Source organism: Phyllostomus discolor, chromosome 1 (genome assembly GCF_004126475.2).
Source record: "Phyllostomus discolor isolate MPI-MPIP mPhyDis1 chromosome 1, mPhyDis1.pri.v3, whole genome shotgun sequence".
Lineage (NCBI taxonomy): Eukaryota > Metazoa > Chordata > Mammalia > Chiroptera > Phyllostomidae > Phyllostomus > Phyllostomus discolor.
In genome coordinates this window covers 6139255-6157514 of record NC_040903.2, presented here as the reverse complement: position 1 = coordinate 6157514, position 18260 = coordinate 6139255, and the positions used below count along the sequence as shown (strand labels likewise).

General features: G+C 35.0%; 1 protein-coding gene across 2 annotated transcripts in view; it reads left to right on the top strand.

Moving 5' to 3' along the window:
* RAB28 (RAB28, member RAS oncogene family) overlaps window positions 1-18260 on the top strand; it is an 80353-nt gene that overhangs the window by 1921 nt on the left and 60172 nt on the right. For both annotated transcript variants that reach the window (XM_028506793.2, XM_036018818.1), the window contains exons 2-3: window positions 3295-3391; window positions 8496-8584. In XM_028506793.2, the coding sequence (XP_028362594.1) occupies window positions 3295-3391; window positions 8496-8584 (186 nt within the window). The remainder of the gene's footprint in view (window positions 1-3294; window positions 3392-8495; window positions 8585-18260) is intronic.

Below are 18260 nucleotides of genomic sequence, written 5' to 3'. Positions count from 1 at the left end.
GTTCTTATCTATCATATTTTCTTTTGAATGCCTAGTAATTTTTTATTTCCTAAATTTTTTACAGTCAAATCATAGCAATTTATTTTTCCTGTATAAAGTTGTAATGACAATTTATAACACTAATACACTTGTAAAAAGACAAAATTGCCCGTTATTCTACATTCTGTCATAATTCTTTAAACTTTTATTTTTCCCAGTATCTGTTACCATACATGTATTATTTACTCAGTTGAAATTGGTTCATAGTTCTGTATCTAGATTTTTCTTTTAGCTTGTCATACACGTGTTTTTCTTGTTAATTAAGTGTGGATAATTATGATTTTTCACCTCTTACTGAAATTCAGCATAGGGCAAACCATATTTTTTCCTCTTCTGTACTGTTAAAGAACTGTCATTCTACCTCAGAGGATAAGTGATATTGTTTATGATGTTTCAACTTAGTTTTCATCATTTTGATTTTAAAACTGCAAAGACTTTTTCTGCCAGAAATTTTCAGATGCAAGCATCAGAAACCTAAGCTTTTGTCTTTACACACGCATCAAACTTTTGTCTCCACACCCCATTTAGTTCTCAAATTATTGGCAGCTGCCCACGTTGCCATTCTGATTCGTTTACTGTCCTTTTCTTGTATGGATTCAGCCTCTCTCTCATTCTAATTTGTATTTTGATTTATCTCCTGGCCACTTTTTGTAGCAAGAGTTTGTCTTGCTTCCTCTAACTCAGAGAATTTTGATACGTCCTGGCAGAAGCAGTAAATTATTGAGATGACCACCAACAGTTTCTCCAAGAGAAATTCAGCTCCTCCCCTTGGTAACACATGTTCCCACTTCTTTCCTGTTTTGATTCATACTTTTGATTTTATTACATATTTTAAAAGTTTTTTTTGAGGCAAAATGTTTTTTATGATGTCTTTTCAGTACTAGTAAGTGTAGTATGGTTAGAAATTGTTAACCAAAAGTTTACCACCCCCCCCAAAACACTGAATCAGATAAAATGTTTCAGATATGGTAGATGGTTGTTCACTTGATAATTGTTTAAGAAGGATGTTCATACAATGATGTCTGACAAATTATTGGATATGAAGAATAGCACAAATACCACATAATTGAAGAGGAAGTGCCTCCTCCTGATCTGGTTGATTCTGTTTAATTTTTATAGTAATTTTAGAAAAGTGTCCGGAGATGACCTAGGAATCCATTTTAATATTTTGTGTTCCCAGTGATCTACACTTTTGACAGATTACGCGTCATTTCATTTGGAACCCTAGCTTTATGTTTGCCTCAAAAGTGTGAGGGTAGAAGTTTCCAAGAAAAGAACCATAGAATTTTTTCTAAACATTCATTAATATAAAAATACTGAACTTTGAGATCTTAAAAGTGAAAAATTACCGTAAGTAACATTATGCTGCTGTTACATGTGCCCTGAGTTTCTCTTTGGCTTAAAATACTGTTTCCGCCACCCATGTATTAAACATTCTGAAATATCTCAAGTAGCCGTGATGATAGTTATTTTTCTCTAGAACTCGGAGCCTCTTCACAAGTGATTTTGTGCTCTGAGTTAAACAGGCTAAATGGCATAGATAAGGCTGAATGAAAAAAAGGATTTAAAAAGGAGTATTTACCTTTTTTATTGTGATTTCTCAGTTTTTAGAGTATGGTTATATGCTTTAAGGAAGCCAAATAAATTTTCATTTTGGTGTAGCGGGTTTATTTCTCATTGTCTACCAGAACATCTTTCTTGTAGTGCTCAATACATATTTGACCCATGGTCTTAGAAATTTATTAAAATACTGAATCTTTAACTATTATAAAAGAATTGAAATTGGGGCAAGTTGCCATTTGTGTGAAAAATAAAGGAATTTTAAGTCTTTTTTGCTTAAAGGAATTAAAATTTGGTCCTTTTCTTTTGCCCTGCTATACTTATTTCAAAATTAATTATAGTAAACTATAGGGAATTTTACCTTAAGTATTTAAGGAGTTTACCTTAAGTATTTAAAAGTTATTTTAACTTTTAAAATAAAAGGACTATTTTTCCTTAACTTTGGTAGTCTGTCTTGAGGAGCATAAAAGCTTCCTGAGGCCGCCTTTCTCTTTTATTTGGGAAAGTTTACAAGTAGTGAGTTTAAAATGTTTAAGAAGCATGTAAGTTGACTTACTTTGTTTGTTACCAGAATGATTAATTACTCTTCTGCTTTAATAAGAAATGGTTCTCTAAAAGAAAGCCCTCAAGTTTTGAATACAGTTTTGAGGTTTTTAAAAATTTTAGTTGTTGTTCAAGTACAGTTTTCTGCCTTTTACCCCCATCCCAACCCACCTCCCCAGCCCTCCTCACCTCCCTCCTGTTTCTACCCCCCCCCCCCCCCTTGTTATTGTCCATGTGTCCTTTATACTTGTTCCTGCAAGCCCTCCCCCTTTTCCCTTGAAATCCCCTCCCCTCTCCCCTCTGGTCACTGTCAGCCTGTTTTCAATTTCAGTGTCTTTGGTTATATTTTGCTTGTTTGTTTGTTTTGTTGATTAGATTCCTGTTAAAGGTGAGATCATATGGTATTTGTCATGTTTCTTTTGGCATTTGAGTTGTTTTTTTAATGGAAATGCGGGTACTGTATCTATCCTGGTTATAATATTCCTATGACTTTTAAGCTTTATAGTTAGTTCATGGGTAGAAAATAATTTATTTTTGCCTGTTTAATATTAATCTTAAAAATACCAACTCTTTTTAAAAGCTATGTATTATCAGTCATTCTATAGAATTACTTTCATTTAACAGCTTTAATAAAGAGAAAAATTGGATATATAATGACACTTTTCTTGTGGTTTGGTAGGGAGAAAAGAAATTCTATAAACAAGCTTTCTCCTCCTTAATCATTTCTTATTATTGGCTGAGGGCACAAACTGCTTAAAATACTTAATCTCAGAAATGAAACTTACAGTTCTCTGAAATTTGAATTAAACTGATATATATATGGATATAAGATTCAGATCTTTTATCAGGATGCTTTTGTTTCAAATGATAAATTTGAAATTCTAATGTCCAGCTAGGTGAAGGAGCTTGACAGGGGATTTAACGAGATCTAACTGATTAGCCTGTTGTCCCCCTGATTGCTGTTGGCAAGTGATGTTTACCTGGTGGAGCGTGAAGTCCCTCCTCCCCTAGCAACTGATTAGAGCTGCCTAAAGCTGTTTGTTGGATTAATGGGAGTGTGAACATTAAGATTACTTAATAAGACTTAGGCGTGATATTATATTTCTAAGACAAAGTCATTAATTTTTATGTTATGTGCATTAATTTTTTTAGACCTCCCTAGCTACCTGTTTTGCTCAAGAAACTTTTGGGAAACAGTACAAACAAACTGTAGGACTGGATTTCTTTTTGAGAAGGATAACATTGCCAGGTAAGAGACTGAAAGTACAACGAAGAAAATTGTGCATGTTTTACAATAAGAGACAGAGGCAGAAACGTGAAGAATAAATTTTGAGGTTGCTTCTACGTGAAAATATATGTAATCAGTAAATTTATCTGAGGGAGGTTAACTTTCATCAGCATGTACCATGAAGACATTGTCCATGTATGGGAATGAAGTTTATATATGAATACTCTTCCACTCTCCTACTGATTTTTGACTACTACAGATTTTTTGAAGGATAAACAATAGTTGCTTATAAAATTCTAAAATGTTATAAAGAAAGCAAATGCTATACAATTATCAACAGATATTGTATAAACTAAATAGAAAAGACTGGAAAGGATTATTTTTTTAAAATATTATTTTGATTAGTCTCTGCTTCAGTTTTTTTGTTTGAAAGTTGGACCAGAAGTATAATGTAGCTATGGAACTTCTGTGCTCTAATATGTGAATGCTGTTTTATGCAAGGCAGCATGAAATTGCTGGCATTTAATAGACCACTAAAATTTAGGGTCCCTAGGCACTCATAAAAATACAGTTTGAGCATTCAAGATGTTTCAGTTCACCATGCAAAGAAACTATTTAGATGCCAATTGCAGCACATTTTGTGGGAAATACAGGGAAATAATAACAAAAAAAGAGTGGTTTCTGTTTCAAGTTAGTTTCTGAACAATTGGGGCTTTAAAATGCTCTGTCCATTCACTGTGATGGTTAAATTATATGTTTAAAGAATTTTATTAAAAACAGTTTATCTTGATTGACCTTATAAACCAGTACATCCCTCTCCTCTCTGAGGAAATCCACTTGAATAAAAACGGTTGCAAGTGTAGTGTCAGAATCATATGCTGGAATAGGAGTGATAGTGTAAAGGGTTTAATAAAATCCAACATTATTAAAATATTATAATCTCTCAGACACCCCATCTCTCAGATGGCTCTCCATGAAAGTCTTAGAGCAGCTCATGAAAACTCTTGGTAACAAAAGGCATTCTGCATATCTTACTGGTAATACACTCTTATATTTTGTGATGGTCTGTATTTAGTTAGCTACCAATGGAAAATAAGACACAGTATGAGAAAAGAATTGTAATTTTCCATTATGGATTATTTTAAGCAACAGGTTTAAATGAGAAACAGATGCATATTTAGTTTCATTTGTATTTTATTTTAATATATTCAAAACTGAAAAATTCATTTCATTTTATTATTCTCACTCTTATGGATAGGTTACTACCAAATTCATATTTGCAGCAGTCACCAGCAGAATACACGCACAAAGCACATAATATACATGCTAAAACCTTTTTTACAGCATTTTTTTCAGAAATGCCAGTTATACACAGTAAACTTCAGTATGTATTTAGTTATTGACTGTTTCTATTGATGCTAACAAAAGCACCATCTTTCTATACTATTAATATTGTTTAATTTTTCTGATTTTTTAGTTCAAAGACTTAAAGGAGCAAGCATCTACTCATAATAAACACATTCTAAGACTTGTTTTGGACATTTTATATATTTGATATATGTGATGATTTCTGATCTGTTGCACAGTACTACCAGTTTTTTAATTTTGATTACTTTGCAAAAAATATTTGGCATTTTTGAAATTCAGAATTATAGTATAATTTTTAGAGTTATAAAGTAATTATGTTAAAAAATAACACTAGGAAATGTATAGTCAATGAATATATATTTTAATTTTCCTTATTAAGTTTTATTTTTATGGGCAGAGTTCCAGAAAAAAAGTTTCTTTTTTTTGAAAAGGCAGTTGGTTTTATGCTACTTAATGGACTCAAAATTCTGGTAGAAATTTGAGTAGGAAAAAATGGTTTTAATGTATCTTGGTTTTATATAATTAATAGATACGTTAAGAAATAAAAGTGAATAATTTACAAAGTACATAGTACATCCTTAATATACTTTAACCTTAACTTTAATACATTGTAAGTGTTAAATGTAAGATGATCAATATTTGTATCATTTACTTAAATATTGCAGGAAGCATTATTGCAGTTATAGTAAAGCAGCACAGTAGTCAAATCTAATATTTGTTAGTGTTCTAGTAAGTCTTATGTCCATTCGGATTGTTAGCAGTGTAATACCTCCCGTTCATCTAGTCACATTTTCTTCACGCACATTTTCAAGGTCATTACTTTGCAAATACTCATCTATTTTAGTGTATTTCGTGATCTGGTATGCTGTATAGTCTGGATGCAACCACTGTGCAGATTTTACTGCTTAAAATAGTGTATCTGTTAGTCAGAGATTCTGCTGATAGAGCTTCTTAAGAGCCTTAGTCAAAATACTTTCAGGAAGCTTGTGGGTACAGTCCAGTAAACAGCGTTCTACTGTGAAAAGGATTTCTAAGTCTTCAGTACGAGAAGTGGGCAGGCTTGTGTTTTTAGTTCCATCTTGACTGTGCAGCACTTTAAGTAAGGTTAACCAAGGCACCAAGTGTACTTTTACAGGGTCACTGTTGAATCCTCTTTGTGGCTTTGATTCATACCAAAAGCAACTTACCTGTATTTTGCACCTCATTTATTTTATTTTCTATTTTTCTTTAGTTACATGTCATTTCTCACAGAGAAGCAGGGATTTTGTAGTATTTTGCATTTGGGATTAGATTGATGAAAGTTACAACTTTTTTTTTTTAGTTAGAAAATTCTTGATTTTTTAAAAAATTTTGCAATATTAGTTATTTAAATACTTTGATATAACTTTATAGTTATGCCATTTTAAAAATATACTGGGACACTTTACGCCTGCAGAAACTGAAATAAATGTTGATTTGAATTCCATCTTTATGTAATTTTATTTATTTTTATCTGTTAATAAGACTCAAATTCAAATATGGAAATTAAAAATATATTTCTAGATATATGAAATACCTATAAAGTTAATATTTATTGAGGTTATAATGATAGTAAAAGTGTTTTTTTTCTTTGGCTAGCATCGTATATTAATAGGTTATCAGTAATGCATAGCTGGTTTTATTTCCGCGGCACTAGAATATGTATGTCAAGTAAACAAGCCAACCACAACGAACCGTGTTTATGTGGAAAGATATGGATTTAAAAATACCCTCAACATGTAAATACAAACCACTTAGGTGGAAACAATTGAATAAATGGTTTAGAGTCTTCAGCCGATTGTTGTCAGTATTTGAAAACGTAGTGAAAATCATGTTCCTAAAGTTGTAGCTGAAGTAGTCACAACACTTAATTCAGATGGGGTCTGAATATCAGAACTTAAAGGAAGGAAGTTTCACATTTCTCGACTGGAAGTTAAGTGATAGAGTTTATTGTCCTTGAAAAAAATGGGAGTAGGTGCCTTTTATTAAGTTGCCTAAAATCTTACTCTAAAAAAGTTAATATTGTTGAACACTGTTTTTTTGAAGTAAACAAATGATTATAAAGAGTTTTGCAAATAAAATGAATAGAACACCACATGTTTATCTCAGGGCTTCTGAAAGTATTGGATGTAATTCTAGTGATGGATAGCCCTATGTCACCTGCTTGATTTGAGACAGCATTATAGGGGGATGATTTCAGCTTGGAATCTTGAAAAATTTAGATTTTTTTAGGAATTAGGTTTATACAAGTTGGACAAGTCTTAGTCTGTGACATTTTGGTTTTCGTGTGCATAGAGCTGTAAGAACGTGTCTGGCATGCCTCTGTGAGCGTTGAACGTGTGTGTGTGTGTGTTGGGGGGGTGAGGACGGGCGGTAGACTTCAGAGCCCTCATCAATGCTGTCAGCAGTGCCTGGAGTAAGTCCTCTGCCTGCTGGCAGATGGAGCTGACCCCCGTCCCTGTTCAAGATGGGAAGGTTGTGACGCGCACCCAACAACCCCTAGAGTTAAGGGCGACACTTGGCTGCTTATCCCCGTCTTGTACTTTCTTGTTAGTCTCAAAGTGGAATGGTGTGACTGACAGTCTCTGGTTTTAGTGTTTTACATTGGTATAAAAATTCATATCTATAGAGCCCTTTTTTTTGGTTTTTGAAGTGAGACCATTTTTTTAGTTTCTAAGTTTTTATTTTGAATTTTCCTAATTTGCAAGTCATGCAGAAAGATACAGTTTTTGGTGGGGGAGCTCATTTTGAAGGTGCTGAGACTTTGTATCCCTGTGGAGAAACTGCATAATTTTATTAGGATGAATAATTTGAAATGTTAAGCTAAAAAGCATATTCAGCGTGGTCTTTTTTTAGTCATTAATTGTTTGAAATAGAGTAGCTTATCTCATACATTTTTGTATCAATCGAATATTTTACAAAATGAACAAAGTAATTTTAAAGATTGCTTTGTACTTTAGAATGTTTTTATAATGCTTGCATATGGAAGAAGATTTGACACGCTTTTTTATGAAATCATGGAAGCACATATTATAATTTGTTTCAGTGGAAATGCTTTGAACAGGTATAAGTGCATCAGAATAGTTAGTAATGCAGGGAGGATGTATCCTACCTCGCTTCTGACGAGGGAATCAAAAGTGTTTATATTTTATGTTAAATAAGAAAATATGTATTTTTATTATGTATACTATTACATATAATAGCTGGTATTCCAATTTTAAAAATCCATTCATGTAAGTTTTATTAAGGGCTATTTTTGTTGTCTGTTATCATTCTGAGGGTTTTAGAACCTTGAGAGTATGGAATTTAACATCAAAATTCATTATGTGCAACAGGGTAGTTAGTATATAAAGTTCAGTTTTTATTTTTAAAGTATATTTCTTACTCCAGGTACAAGTGCTTTATTGTTCTAGTCTCTGTTTAAGATTTTTTTAAGGCTTAAGAAATTTATGAATTAAAGCTTTCTTTATTTTCTTTTGTTTTGAAGGTGATTATAAATGTGGTTCTATGGAAATGGGATAAAAATATAAACCTAAATTTCCACTGTGATTTCTTCTGATAACATTACTTCATAGTTCCAGATATCTGACTATATGAGTCTGCAGACTAAAAGGCAAATTACCGTAGGTTCAGAGGTTCTTGTTGTGATTTAGTGTTCTGTGAAACTGTATTTAGTTGTTATATTGTTACTTAACTTTTTTTGTATTCTTAATTTTACATACACTTTTTTATGTTCTAGGGAACTTGAATGTTACTCTTCAAGTTTGGGATATAGGAGGGCAGACAATAGGAGGCAAAATGCTGGATAACTATATCTATGGAGCACAGGTATGACATGAATTCTGTGATTACCCTGATACTTCCCTCACACACACACACACAGTTGGGGGCACACACCTGGCCTGACATGGTTTCTATCCCATAAGTACCGAGACCCCATTTGTATTTGTGCTGGTCCTCTGGTTTCATCTTCCCCAAATTACGTTTGGGATAGTTTGGGTCAGGGAACCCGTGTGACTCTAATGTTCATATATTACTTGTAGTACAAGGTCGTATTGTCAGCAGTTGAGGAAATGGAGTGATAAGTGATATTTTCATATTAGCTGACTTCATAATAATACTTTCAAAATGTGTGAGCTGAATGAATGAACAATACAGAAAGGGAAATTTAATTTCATTTTAAGTTGTGAGGACAAAAAGCACATTTATATGTTTATATTTTTGTACTATGAACTAGTTTACTAAATATTTATAGTTATCAAGATTTAATAGAAATATCAATATATTGTATCAGAAAACTATTACTAATTATATGTAGGAAGCACATACAATATTGTAGCATGATAATGATGTCTTTCACAAGGAGATGTATATATTAAGGAGATGTATATATTATATAACAAAAAGCATTTGGCAAAATGAGCTTATATAGACATAACTTACGTTTTCAAATTGCTGTACAGATAGGAAATGAGCATGGTAATAGTATACTTTAAAAAGTTAATTATGGACATGCTATTAGTTTATGCTCTTTATTTCATTTTTAATTAGTATGCATTTTTCACTTCACCATGAGGCATTGGGGGAGTTTGAGGTTTTGTGGAACTGTGTTACTCATTAAGAAATGAATCTAGAAGACGAAGACAGATAATGTTATAAGCACTTTTCTTTATGAAGTTTGATGATTGTGAAATACCATTGCTTTAATTTTTCATGGAAAATAGAATCTGAATCATTTTATAACAGATATGAGGCTTCATATGGTGCAGAATCATCTATAGTGGTCTAAGAGTTTTGTTTTTTATATTATTGATTTATAGATTGGGCTCTTGGAACTCTTTCGTCTTTGCCTTTTCTACTACATTGTTCTTTGTCTCCTACAAAGTCTTTCTGCTCATTTAACTTTTCTACTTGTGGCCATATGGCTTGATACTTTATATGTGTTCATTTTTCTTTTAAAAGGTACATCTCACATTTTAGTTTCTGGCTTTATTGTTGTTTAATATTTTTGTTTTAAACTGATTATGATTAAAGTAGATATTAAGCTAAAGAAAAATTGCTGGACAAAAACTGTGGGAATCAACAGTCTTTGTTTCACTCACATACTTGGTAAAATGGGATTTGAAAATAACAATCTTTCTCTCTTTATTCCATTAAAATATAGTTTCAAGGATACAAATTAGATTTTTTTAAAAAATGAAAATTAGTCAGGTTTCCTATGATATTTGAATCTGAGTGTCAAATAGAATTTTTTTTATGGTTTATAGGTGTAGCTAGAATTAGTGGAGAACAGGAAGATGTTAAACATCTTGGTGTAAATAATACAAAATTCACTTCATAAATCCACTTACAATTTACGGGAATATAACACTCATGTATTGGATTCTTTCAATTTTATCATATGTCAAATCATTAAAAAATTATTATTTGATATATTGAGATTATTTAGTTAATATTATAAAATTATGGTGTTATGCAAAAATTAATATTGATCCAACATATACATAATAGAAAATAAGCATTTAAAAGTACATATAACCAGAGGTATTTAGTACATTCACAGTGTTGCATGACTGTTCCCTCGAATCATTTTGTACATGCATGTTTTATGCTATTACATATCCGCTCGTAATCAGTAGGCATTAGTGGGCAAATTTGTAGAAATTTCAGAAATTTTCCTCTTTTCTGAGAGTACTTGAGTATAGTAAAATTTCTCTGTTTACTTCTACTATACCTCGTACTTTGGGAGGAAGCGAATGTTATGTTCTCTGTTAGAACTTGTCAACATAAAATTTCTCTTTTAAAGGTACATGTCTCTTTTCGATGGTGTCTTATATTATTTATATTTTACAATTGCTATGAATGTTATAAGCATACAGCATGTTTTATTAAACAACAATATACTATAGTATTTCTGAGAAGTTCATGAACATTTTCATGAAATTGTTTCAGGAAACTTTTAAATCTGATGTGATAAAATGACTTGTCAGAAATTAATGAAAATATAATAAATTTTCTCTGCTTTCCAGAGATTCTAAATTAAATTCTATATAAAATACATAAAGTACATTTACCAGTGGTTTCTTTTGTTAAAATATTTGTAAATTTTTTTTATTAAGGCCAGAGAAGCTCTGACTATAATTTACTACCATAAATTGGGGGAAATGTTACTTTTAAGAACAATGCTTTCACAAATATTCTAATACATTTTAATATACTTAATAACTTTATATTATCATATAATTATTCTTTAAGTGGATCAGTACTGTTTCTGGAGTTGTTGAGGGTGCTGTATATAGCCTATCTCATGAATTCCTTGGATTTTAGTGCATGTGCCACAGAATAGCACTCTTACATAAATAATATTTTGATAAGCTGTTTTGAGGATATCAGTCTAATGTATTATTAGGATTTTGTTTTAGTTTTTGTAGCTTATATGTTGCATATAGCAAGAATAACCTTAAAGCCATCTGGGCTATTAAGCTAGTGAATCTTTTTTAAAAAAATCTTTTCTTAACATCCATGAAGAGGCTTATTTGTAGTCTGGGAATTAACTGATTATTTTACCCTCTTCACTCCCCCTCCCCCCAGTAGCATTAAGCTGTAGTAATAGTCTATTGATTAGTGTGGGTTGAAACAAAATCGAATTGACACCTAAGAAAGAATTGATGAGTTATTTTTGATAAGAACTAGTTCTAAGAACTGAACTATATCCCAGTTGAATTCCCAGATTTTGAATTACCTTAAAATTTTGTAGGAGCCTTCAGAAAGATGTTACAGGCTATTTTTCATAGTGGTTACGAGCAAACACACAGTATGTAGTGTTTAGTGCCCTGTAACCTGTGGCTAACAGAGGCTAATAACAAACCTCAGAGAAGGACTGCATGTTTCATTTTTGTAGCTCTTTCCATCCTGGAATCTAAGTGGTTTGCAAACACTGCCCTACTCAGCGTAAACTCAATGAAGTATAGTCATTTGTGAGGCAGAACATAACTACTGTTGTGCGCCAGTGTCCCGCACACACGAGACGGGCTGTTGACCGCCAACAAAAGGATTTGGTGTCCCTGTGACAACTGGGCTGAGATCACATCTGAAAGCTGGACTCCCTGAGACCCTCTGCTGTCTTTTCCTGTGAATTTCTTAGTTGGATATTTGCCAACTTATAACTAATTATATTTACAGACCTCTCTTGCTCTACTATTTCTTCTTATAGGTTGTACTTACTCAGCAAAGTATACGATGTTATGACGACTGTATAATCTATATGATTTACTTCTTTATATAATTAAAAACTAGATTACTTATCATACAGATTGGGAGAAAAATTACCTGCATTTTGAGAAGAGAGAACTTTCATTTTTTGGAAGGTTGAATTGTGTGTGTACTTTGCCTTACTAAATTTTGGAAGTAAATCTGTGAATACCCTCCAAGACTGTTGTGTTGCCACCAGTGTTTGTTTCCTCGAGACTGCTACCAGTTATTCCTTTGAAAACCTAACCCGAACCCTTCCCCCCTTCCCTCCCTTCCCCTCCCCCCCACCTGCCCCCTGGTTACTGTCAGATCGTTCTTAATTTCAGTGTCTCTGGCTATATTTTGCTTGATCGTTTGTTTTGGTGATTAGGTTCCAGTTAAAGGTGAGATCATATGGTACTTGTCCCTCACCACCTGGCTTATTTTACTTAGCATAATGCTCTCCAGCTCCATCCATGCTGTCACAAAGGGTAGGAGCTCCTTCTTTCTGTCTGCTGTGTAGTATTCCATTGTGTAGATGTACCATAGTTTTTTGATCCATTCATTTTCTGGTGGGCACTTAGGTTGCTTCCAGCGCTTGGCTACTGTAAATTGTGCTGCTATGAACATTGGGGTGCATAGGTTCTTTTGGACTGGTGTTTCAGGGTTCTTAGGATATAACCCTGGAAGTGAAATTGCCAGGTCAAAAGGTAGTTCCATTTTTAGTTTTCTGAGAAAATTCCATACTGTTTTCCACAGTGGCTGCACCAGTCTGCATTCCCACCACCAGTGCACTGGGGTTCCCTTTTCTCCACATGCTCTCCAACACTTGTTTGTTGATTTGTTTATGATGGCCATTCTGACCGGTGTGAAGTGGTATCTCATTGTGGTTTTAATTTGCATCTTTCTGATGGCTAGTGATGCTGAGCATCTTTTCATATGTCTCTGGGCTGTCTCTGTGTCCCCCTTGGAGAAGTGTCTGTTCAAGTCCTTTGCCCATTTTTTGGAGTTTGTTGCCTTCCTGAAATGGAGTCAGGTGAGTTCTTTGTATATTTTGGAGATCAGACCCTTGTCTGAGGTATCATTGGAAAATATGTTTTCTCATATAGTTGGTTCTCTTTTCATTTTAATGCTGTTTTCTTTAGCCATGCAGAAGCTTTTTAATTTGATGAGGTCCCATTTGTTTATTCTTTTCTTTATGTCCCTTGCTTTAGGAGACATATTGGTGAAAATTGGACCCATGGTATTTTAAAGTATGTTGTTTTAATATCCAAATAGTTTGAGTTTTTCCAACTGTCTTCTATTACTGATTTTTAATTTAATTTCATTGTAGTCTACTAACATGCTTTGTATGATTTCTACTCTTATAAATTTGTTAAGGTATGTTTCATGACCCAGAATGTAGTCCACCTAGGTGAATGTCTCATATGAACTTGAGAAGAGTGTAAATTCTAATGCTGTTGGACAGACTTCTATAAATGTCAGTTAAATTAAGCTGATTTTTGTCATTACAATTTGGTTTAGCTTACTGATTCTCTCCTTGATGTATCAATTAATGAAATAGGAGTGTTGAAGTCTCCAATTGTATTACTGGATCTGTAGGTTTGCAATTCTTTATACTTCTGTCAGTTTTGGTGTCGTGTATTTTGATACTCTCTTGTTAGTTGTATGTACATGAAGGATTGTTATGTCTTCTTGGAGAATTGACTCCTTTATCATTATGCTAATCTTTATGCTCTGAACAGTTTTCCTTATTCCTAAGTCTACTCTGTCTGGAATTAATATAGGGACTGTAGCTTTCTTTTTACTAGTGTCTGTATCTCCTTACTTTTAAATTGTGTCTTTATATTTAAAGTGAGTTTCCTGTGGGGAACACATAGCTGAGTCTTGGTTTTTATACACTCTGACAGTCTCTGTTTTTTAATTGGTGTATTTAGGTCATTCACATTTAAAGTGATTACTTTATAGTTAGGTTAATATCTATCATGTTGGATTTGTATTCCTTGTTCTTGTTCTTTTTCTCTTTCCATCTCTTTTGGTTTTACTTTTATCTTTTTACTTTTACTTCCTCTCAGCCTATTAATTACACTTAAAATATTTTTCTTTTTCTTTTTTTAGCAATTTCTCTAGAGTTTGCAATATGTATTTTTTTTACAGATTTTATTTATTTAATTTTAGAGATAGGGGAAAGGAGGGAGAAAGAGAAGGAGAGAAACATCAGTTGGCTGCCTCTCACACACCTCCTTGTCATGTCCAGGGGTCATTCATGTAAGTTCTTTGGCTACTCCATTTCCTGTATTGTGCTTCACATCCCCCCGGCTATTCTGTAACTACCTATTTGTACTTCTTACTCCCTTTACCTCTTCACCCATTCCCTCACAGTCCTCTCCCATCTGGCAGTTATCAAAATGCTCTCCATATCCATGATTCTGTCTGTTCTTGTTTGCTTAGCTTTGTTTTTAGATTCAATTGTTGATAGATATATATTTATTGACATTTTATTGTTCAAAGTTTTGATTTGTTTCTTCTTGAATAAGTCCCTTTAACATTTCATATAGTAATGCTTTGGTGATGTTGAACTCCTTTAGTTTTTTCTTGTCTGGGATGCTCTTTATCTGCCCTTCAATTCTAAATGATAGCTTTGCTGGGTAGAGCAATCTTGGCTGTAGGTCCCTGCTTTTCTTGACTTTGAATATTTCTTGTCAATCCCTTCAAACCTGCAAAATTTTTTTTGAGAAATCAGCTGACAGTCTTATGGGAACTCCCCTGTAGGTAACTAACTGCTTTTCTTTTGCTGCTTTTAAGATTCTCTCTTTGTCTTTAACCTTTGGCATTTTAATTATGATGTGCCTTAGAGGACTTCTTTGCATCATTTGTTTCGGACTCTCTGTGCTTCCTGGACTTGCATGTCTATTTCCTTCACCAAATTAGGGAAGTTTTCTTTTCATTATTTTTTCAAATAGACTTCCAGTTTCTTGCTCTTTCTCTTCGTCTTCTGGCACCCCTGTGATGTGAATGTTGAAATGCTTGAGGTTGTCCCAGAAGCTGCTTACACTATCCTCTTTTTTGCATTCTTTTTTCTTTTTTTCTTGTTGTTCTGATTGGTTGTGATTTGCTTCCTTATGTTCCAAATCATTGATTTGAATATTGGCTTCATCCACTTTACTGTTGTTTCCTTCTAAATTGTTCTTTATTTCAATTAGTGTATCATTTATTTCTGACTGGATTTTTTTTATGCTGTTGAGGTCCTCACTAACTTACTTGAGCATCTTTATAACCAGTGCTTTAAACTCTGCATCTGATAGATTGCTTATGTCCTTTTTTTTAGTTCTTTTTCTAGAGTTTTGATCTGTTCTTTCTTCTGGGCCATGTTTCTTTGTCTCCTCATTTGCCAGCTTCCCTGTATTTGTTTCTATGTATTAGGTAGAGCTGCTATAACTCCGTGTCTTTGTAGTGTGGCCTGTAGGGTCCAGTGGCACAACCTCTCTTGTCAGTCAAGCTGGGTACTTGAGGTGTGTCCTTCATGTGGGCGGAGTACACCCTCCTCTTGTAGATGAACGTTGATTGCTGTTGGTGGATCAGCGGAAGGGATTTTCTGGGCTAGTCAGCTGTAAGGGCTCGTTATGACCACTGACAGCCAACCTCCACCCTCTGTAGAGGATCAGCTGTGTAGGGGCAGGGTGGTGGTGTTCCGACGTACTCTGTAGTTGTCCACTGGATGTGCAGGCTCTTGGGTTTCCTGGGTGGTGCAGGCCAAGGTCATCTTCCACCTGTGTTTTGCCTGGGGCCACCCTGCCTGAGCTATAAAGCAATTTGAGATGGTTACTACTTATACTGGGCTTGGACTTTTTCAGGCTAAGCTGATCTGAATCTTGGCTGGCTACTGCTAGTGCTGGGCCAGGGGCCACTTAGCAAGAAATACAGAGACTGGGTCTCACTGAGGTCAGCCGTTGCTTGTTTGAGAGGATTTAGGAAGTTGTGAAACATGAGACAAGACCAGTTATGCACATGGAAATGCCACTTTTAACAGCTTGGGTGGACCTGTAATTTGGGTGGGACGGAGCCTTGGGATTCCAAGGTAGGACAGACAATGTGAGCCAGGCTGAAGGAGTCTCAGATGTGGCGCCCATCTGCTGGCTCTGTGGATCTGTGTGGGGAGGGTTCAGAAAAAGGACAATGGCCTCTGCACACCCTTCTGTCTGGGAGAAAGCTGCTCGTGCCTTGATGCCGGATGCTTCAGTTTCTTCCTGTGTGCCGCTGGTGCCTTTCAACCTCCAGCCCCGAGCCGGAGCCCAGAGGGAATGTGTCTGAGTGAGTCTGTGTGTGGGTCCTTGAAGAGGAACTGCTCGGGACTCCAGAAGTGTCTTCCAGTGAGTCAATCCGTGCTGGTTTTTGCAGCCAGGAGTTGTGGGGACTTCTCTTCCTGGCACTGGAATCCTGGGCTGGGGGGCCTGGTGTGTTGTTGGGACTCCTTGGTCTTGAGATACTTTTCCCAAATTTTTATCTACCACACGTGGATGTGTGACCAGCTCATTCTGTGTCTCCACCCCTCCTACCAGTCTGGATGGATGTGGTTTCTTTAATTTCATACTTGTCAGACTTCCATTCAACTTGATTTCTGATGGTTGAGTGATGGTGGTTCTGTTCTTTATTTGTAATTTAGATGTGATTGTGGGCAAGCCATGTTTACCTATGCCGCCATCTTGACTGGAGTTCAAATAATTCTGTGTTGGGGATTATTTCAGTGCATTTGGAAAGACAGAAATAGATGTCTAAGAGGCACCAATGTGTGGTTGCCTCTCACGTGCCTCCAACTGGGGATCTAGCCCACAACCTAGGCATGTGTCCTAAGTGGGAATTGAACCGGAGACCCTTTGGTTCACAGGCCCGAGCTCAATCCACTGAGCCACATCAGCCAGGGCCAATAATGTAATTTAGAGGCAAACAATCCAAGACTCAGAGAAACTAAGTGATTTGGGGGCTGGCGTAGTCAATAAAGGAGCAATGGACAAAGGAAAAGGGAGACGAAGACATGCAAAGATTCTGGAGTCAGCTGCCTGGGTATGAAACCAGATGTTCAATTTTGGGCAACTCAGATAGCTTGAAATGGCCACAAGGCAGTGTTTACACTGCACAACCTCTTTACTCCAATTTCCTGTTTATTGGATAATTGCATAAGTGATGATGTGCAGAAAAAAGAGAGCATGGTACTGGAAGAGCATAGCAGTAGTAGCTAGAGCCAGCCTGGGAGCTTTGTCGTAAAGTGCAGGAGTTTTTGTGAGTCAGTTGTTGAATACATTTATGATGAAAAATTATACATAAACTTATAAATTATATTAAAATGTGCTCAAAATGATACCTTATTAATTATTTGCTATGTATTTTTTGTTATCTATGCTGTGGTGATTATTTACTTTTATTTTTTTTATATTCTATTTATTTATTTATTTATTTTAGAGAAGGGGGAAAAGAAGGAGAAAGAGAGGGAGAGAAACATCAACATGTGGTTTGCCCCTTGCACATCCTCAATTGGGGAACTGGCCTGCAACCCAGGCATGTGCCCTGACTGGGAATCAAACCAGTGACCCTTTGGTTCGCAGTCCTGTGCTCAATCTACTGAGCTACACCAGCCAGGGCTGATTATTTACTTGTAGTGTATCTGTGTGGTGGAGATGCTATATAGTGGTGTCCTAACCAGCTCTGTGTTAAGTGAAGTGACTTTGGTAGCTTGAAATGGCCACGAGGCAGTGTTTACACTGTAGAAGCTGGCCAATGCTACAAATGTCACTCTTCCCACCCCTACCCCTGCCATCCCCCGAACCAGTTGATTAATATTTACCAGGATATCTCTGTCCCTGACTTCTGGGTTGTATATTTGTCTGTCTATGTGTTTGGCTTTGCTTTGAGACTGTGAGCTCTTTGAAGTTTGGAATTTATATCCCTAGCACCCAGCACAGTCTAGGCATAAAGTTTGTGGAATGAATGAGTGAACTTTATGTTCATTCAGTCTTTGATTCAAACTCTGGCTCAATTACTTAACTAACTGTGTGACCTTGGTTTCTTTAATCTCTGTTTATTAGTAAAATAAGGATTATAACACCAGCTTTGCATGCTTGTGAGGATTAATGAAAAGACCTGGATATCTGTCTGGTACATGATAGGTGCAAAAATGTAGTCAACATTTGTGATTATAACCTAAGGAGGAGACATAAATGCTATTAGGATCCAGACATATATTGTGTGCAGTGCTTTGCATTAAGTGTTTGACCACAAA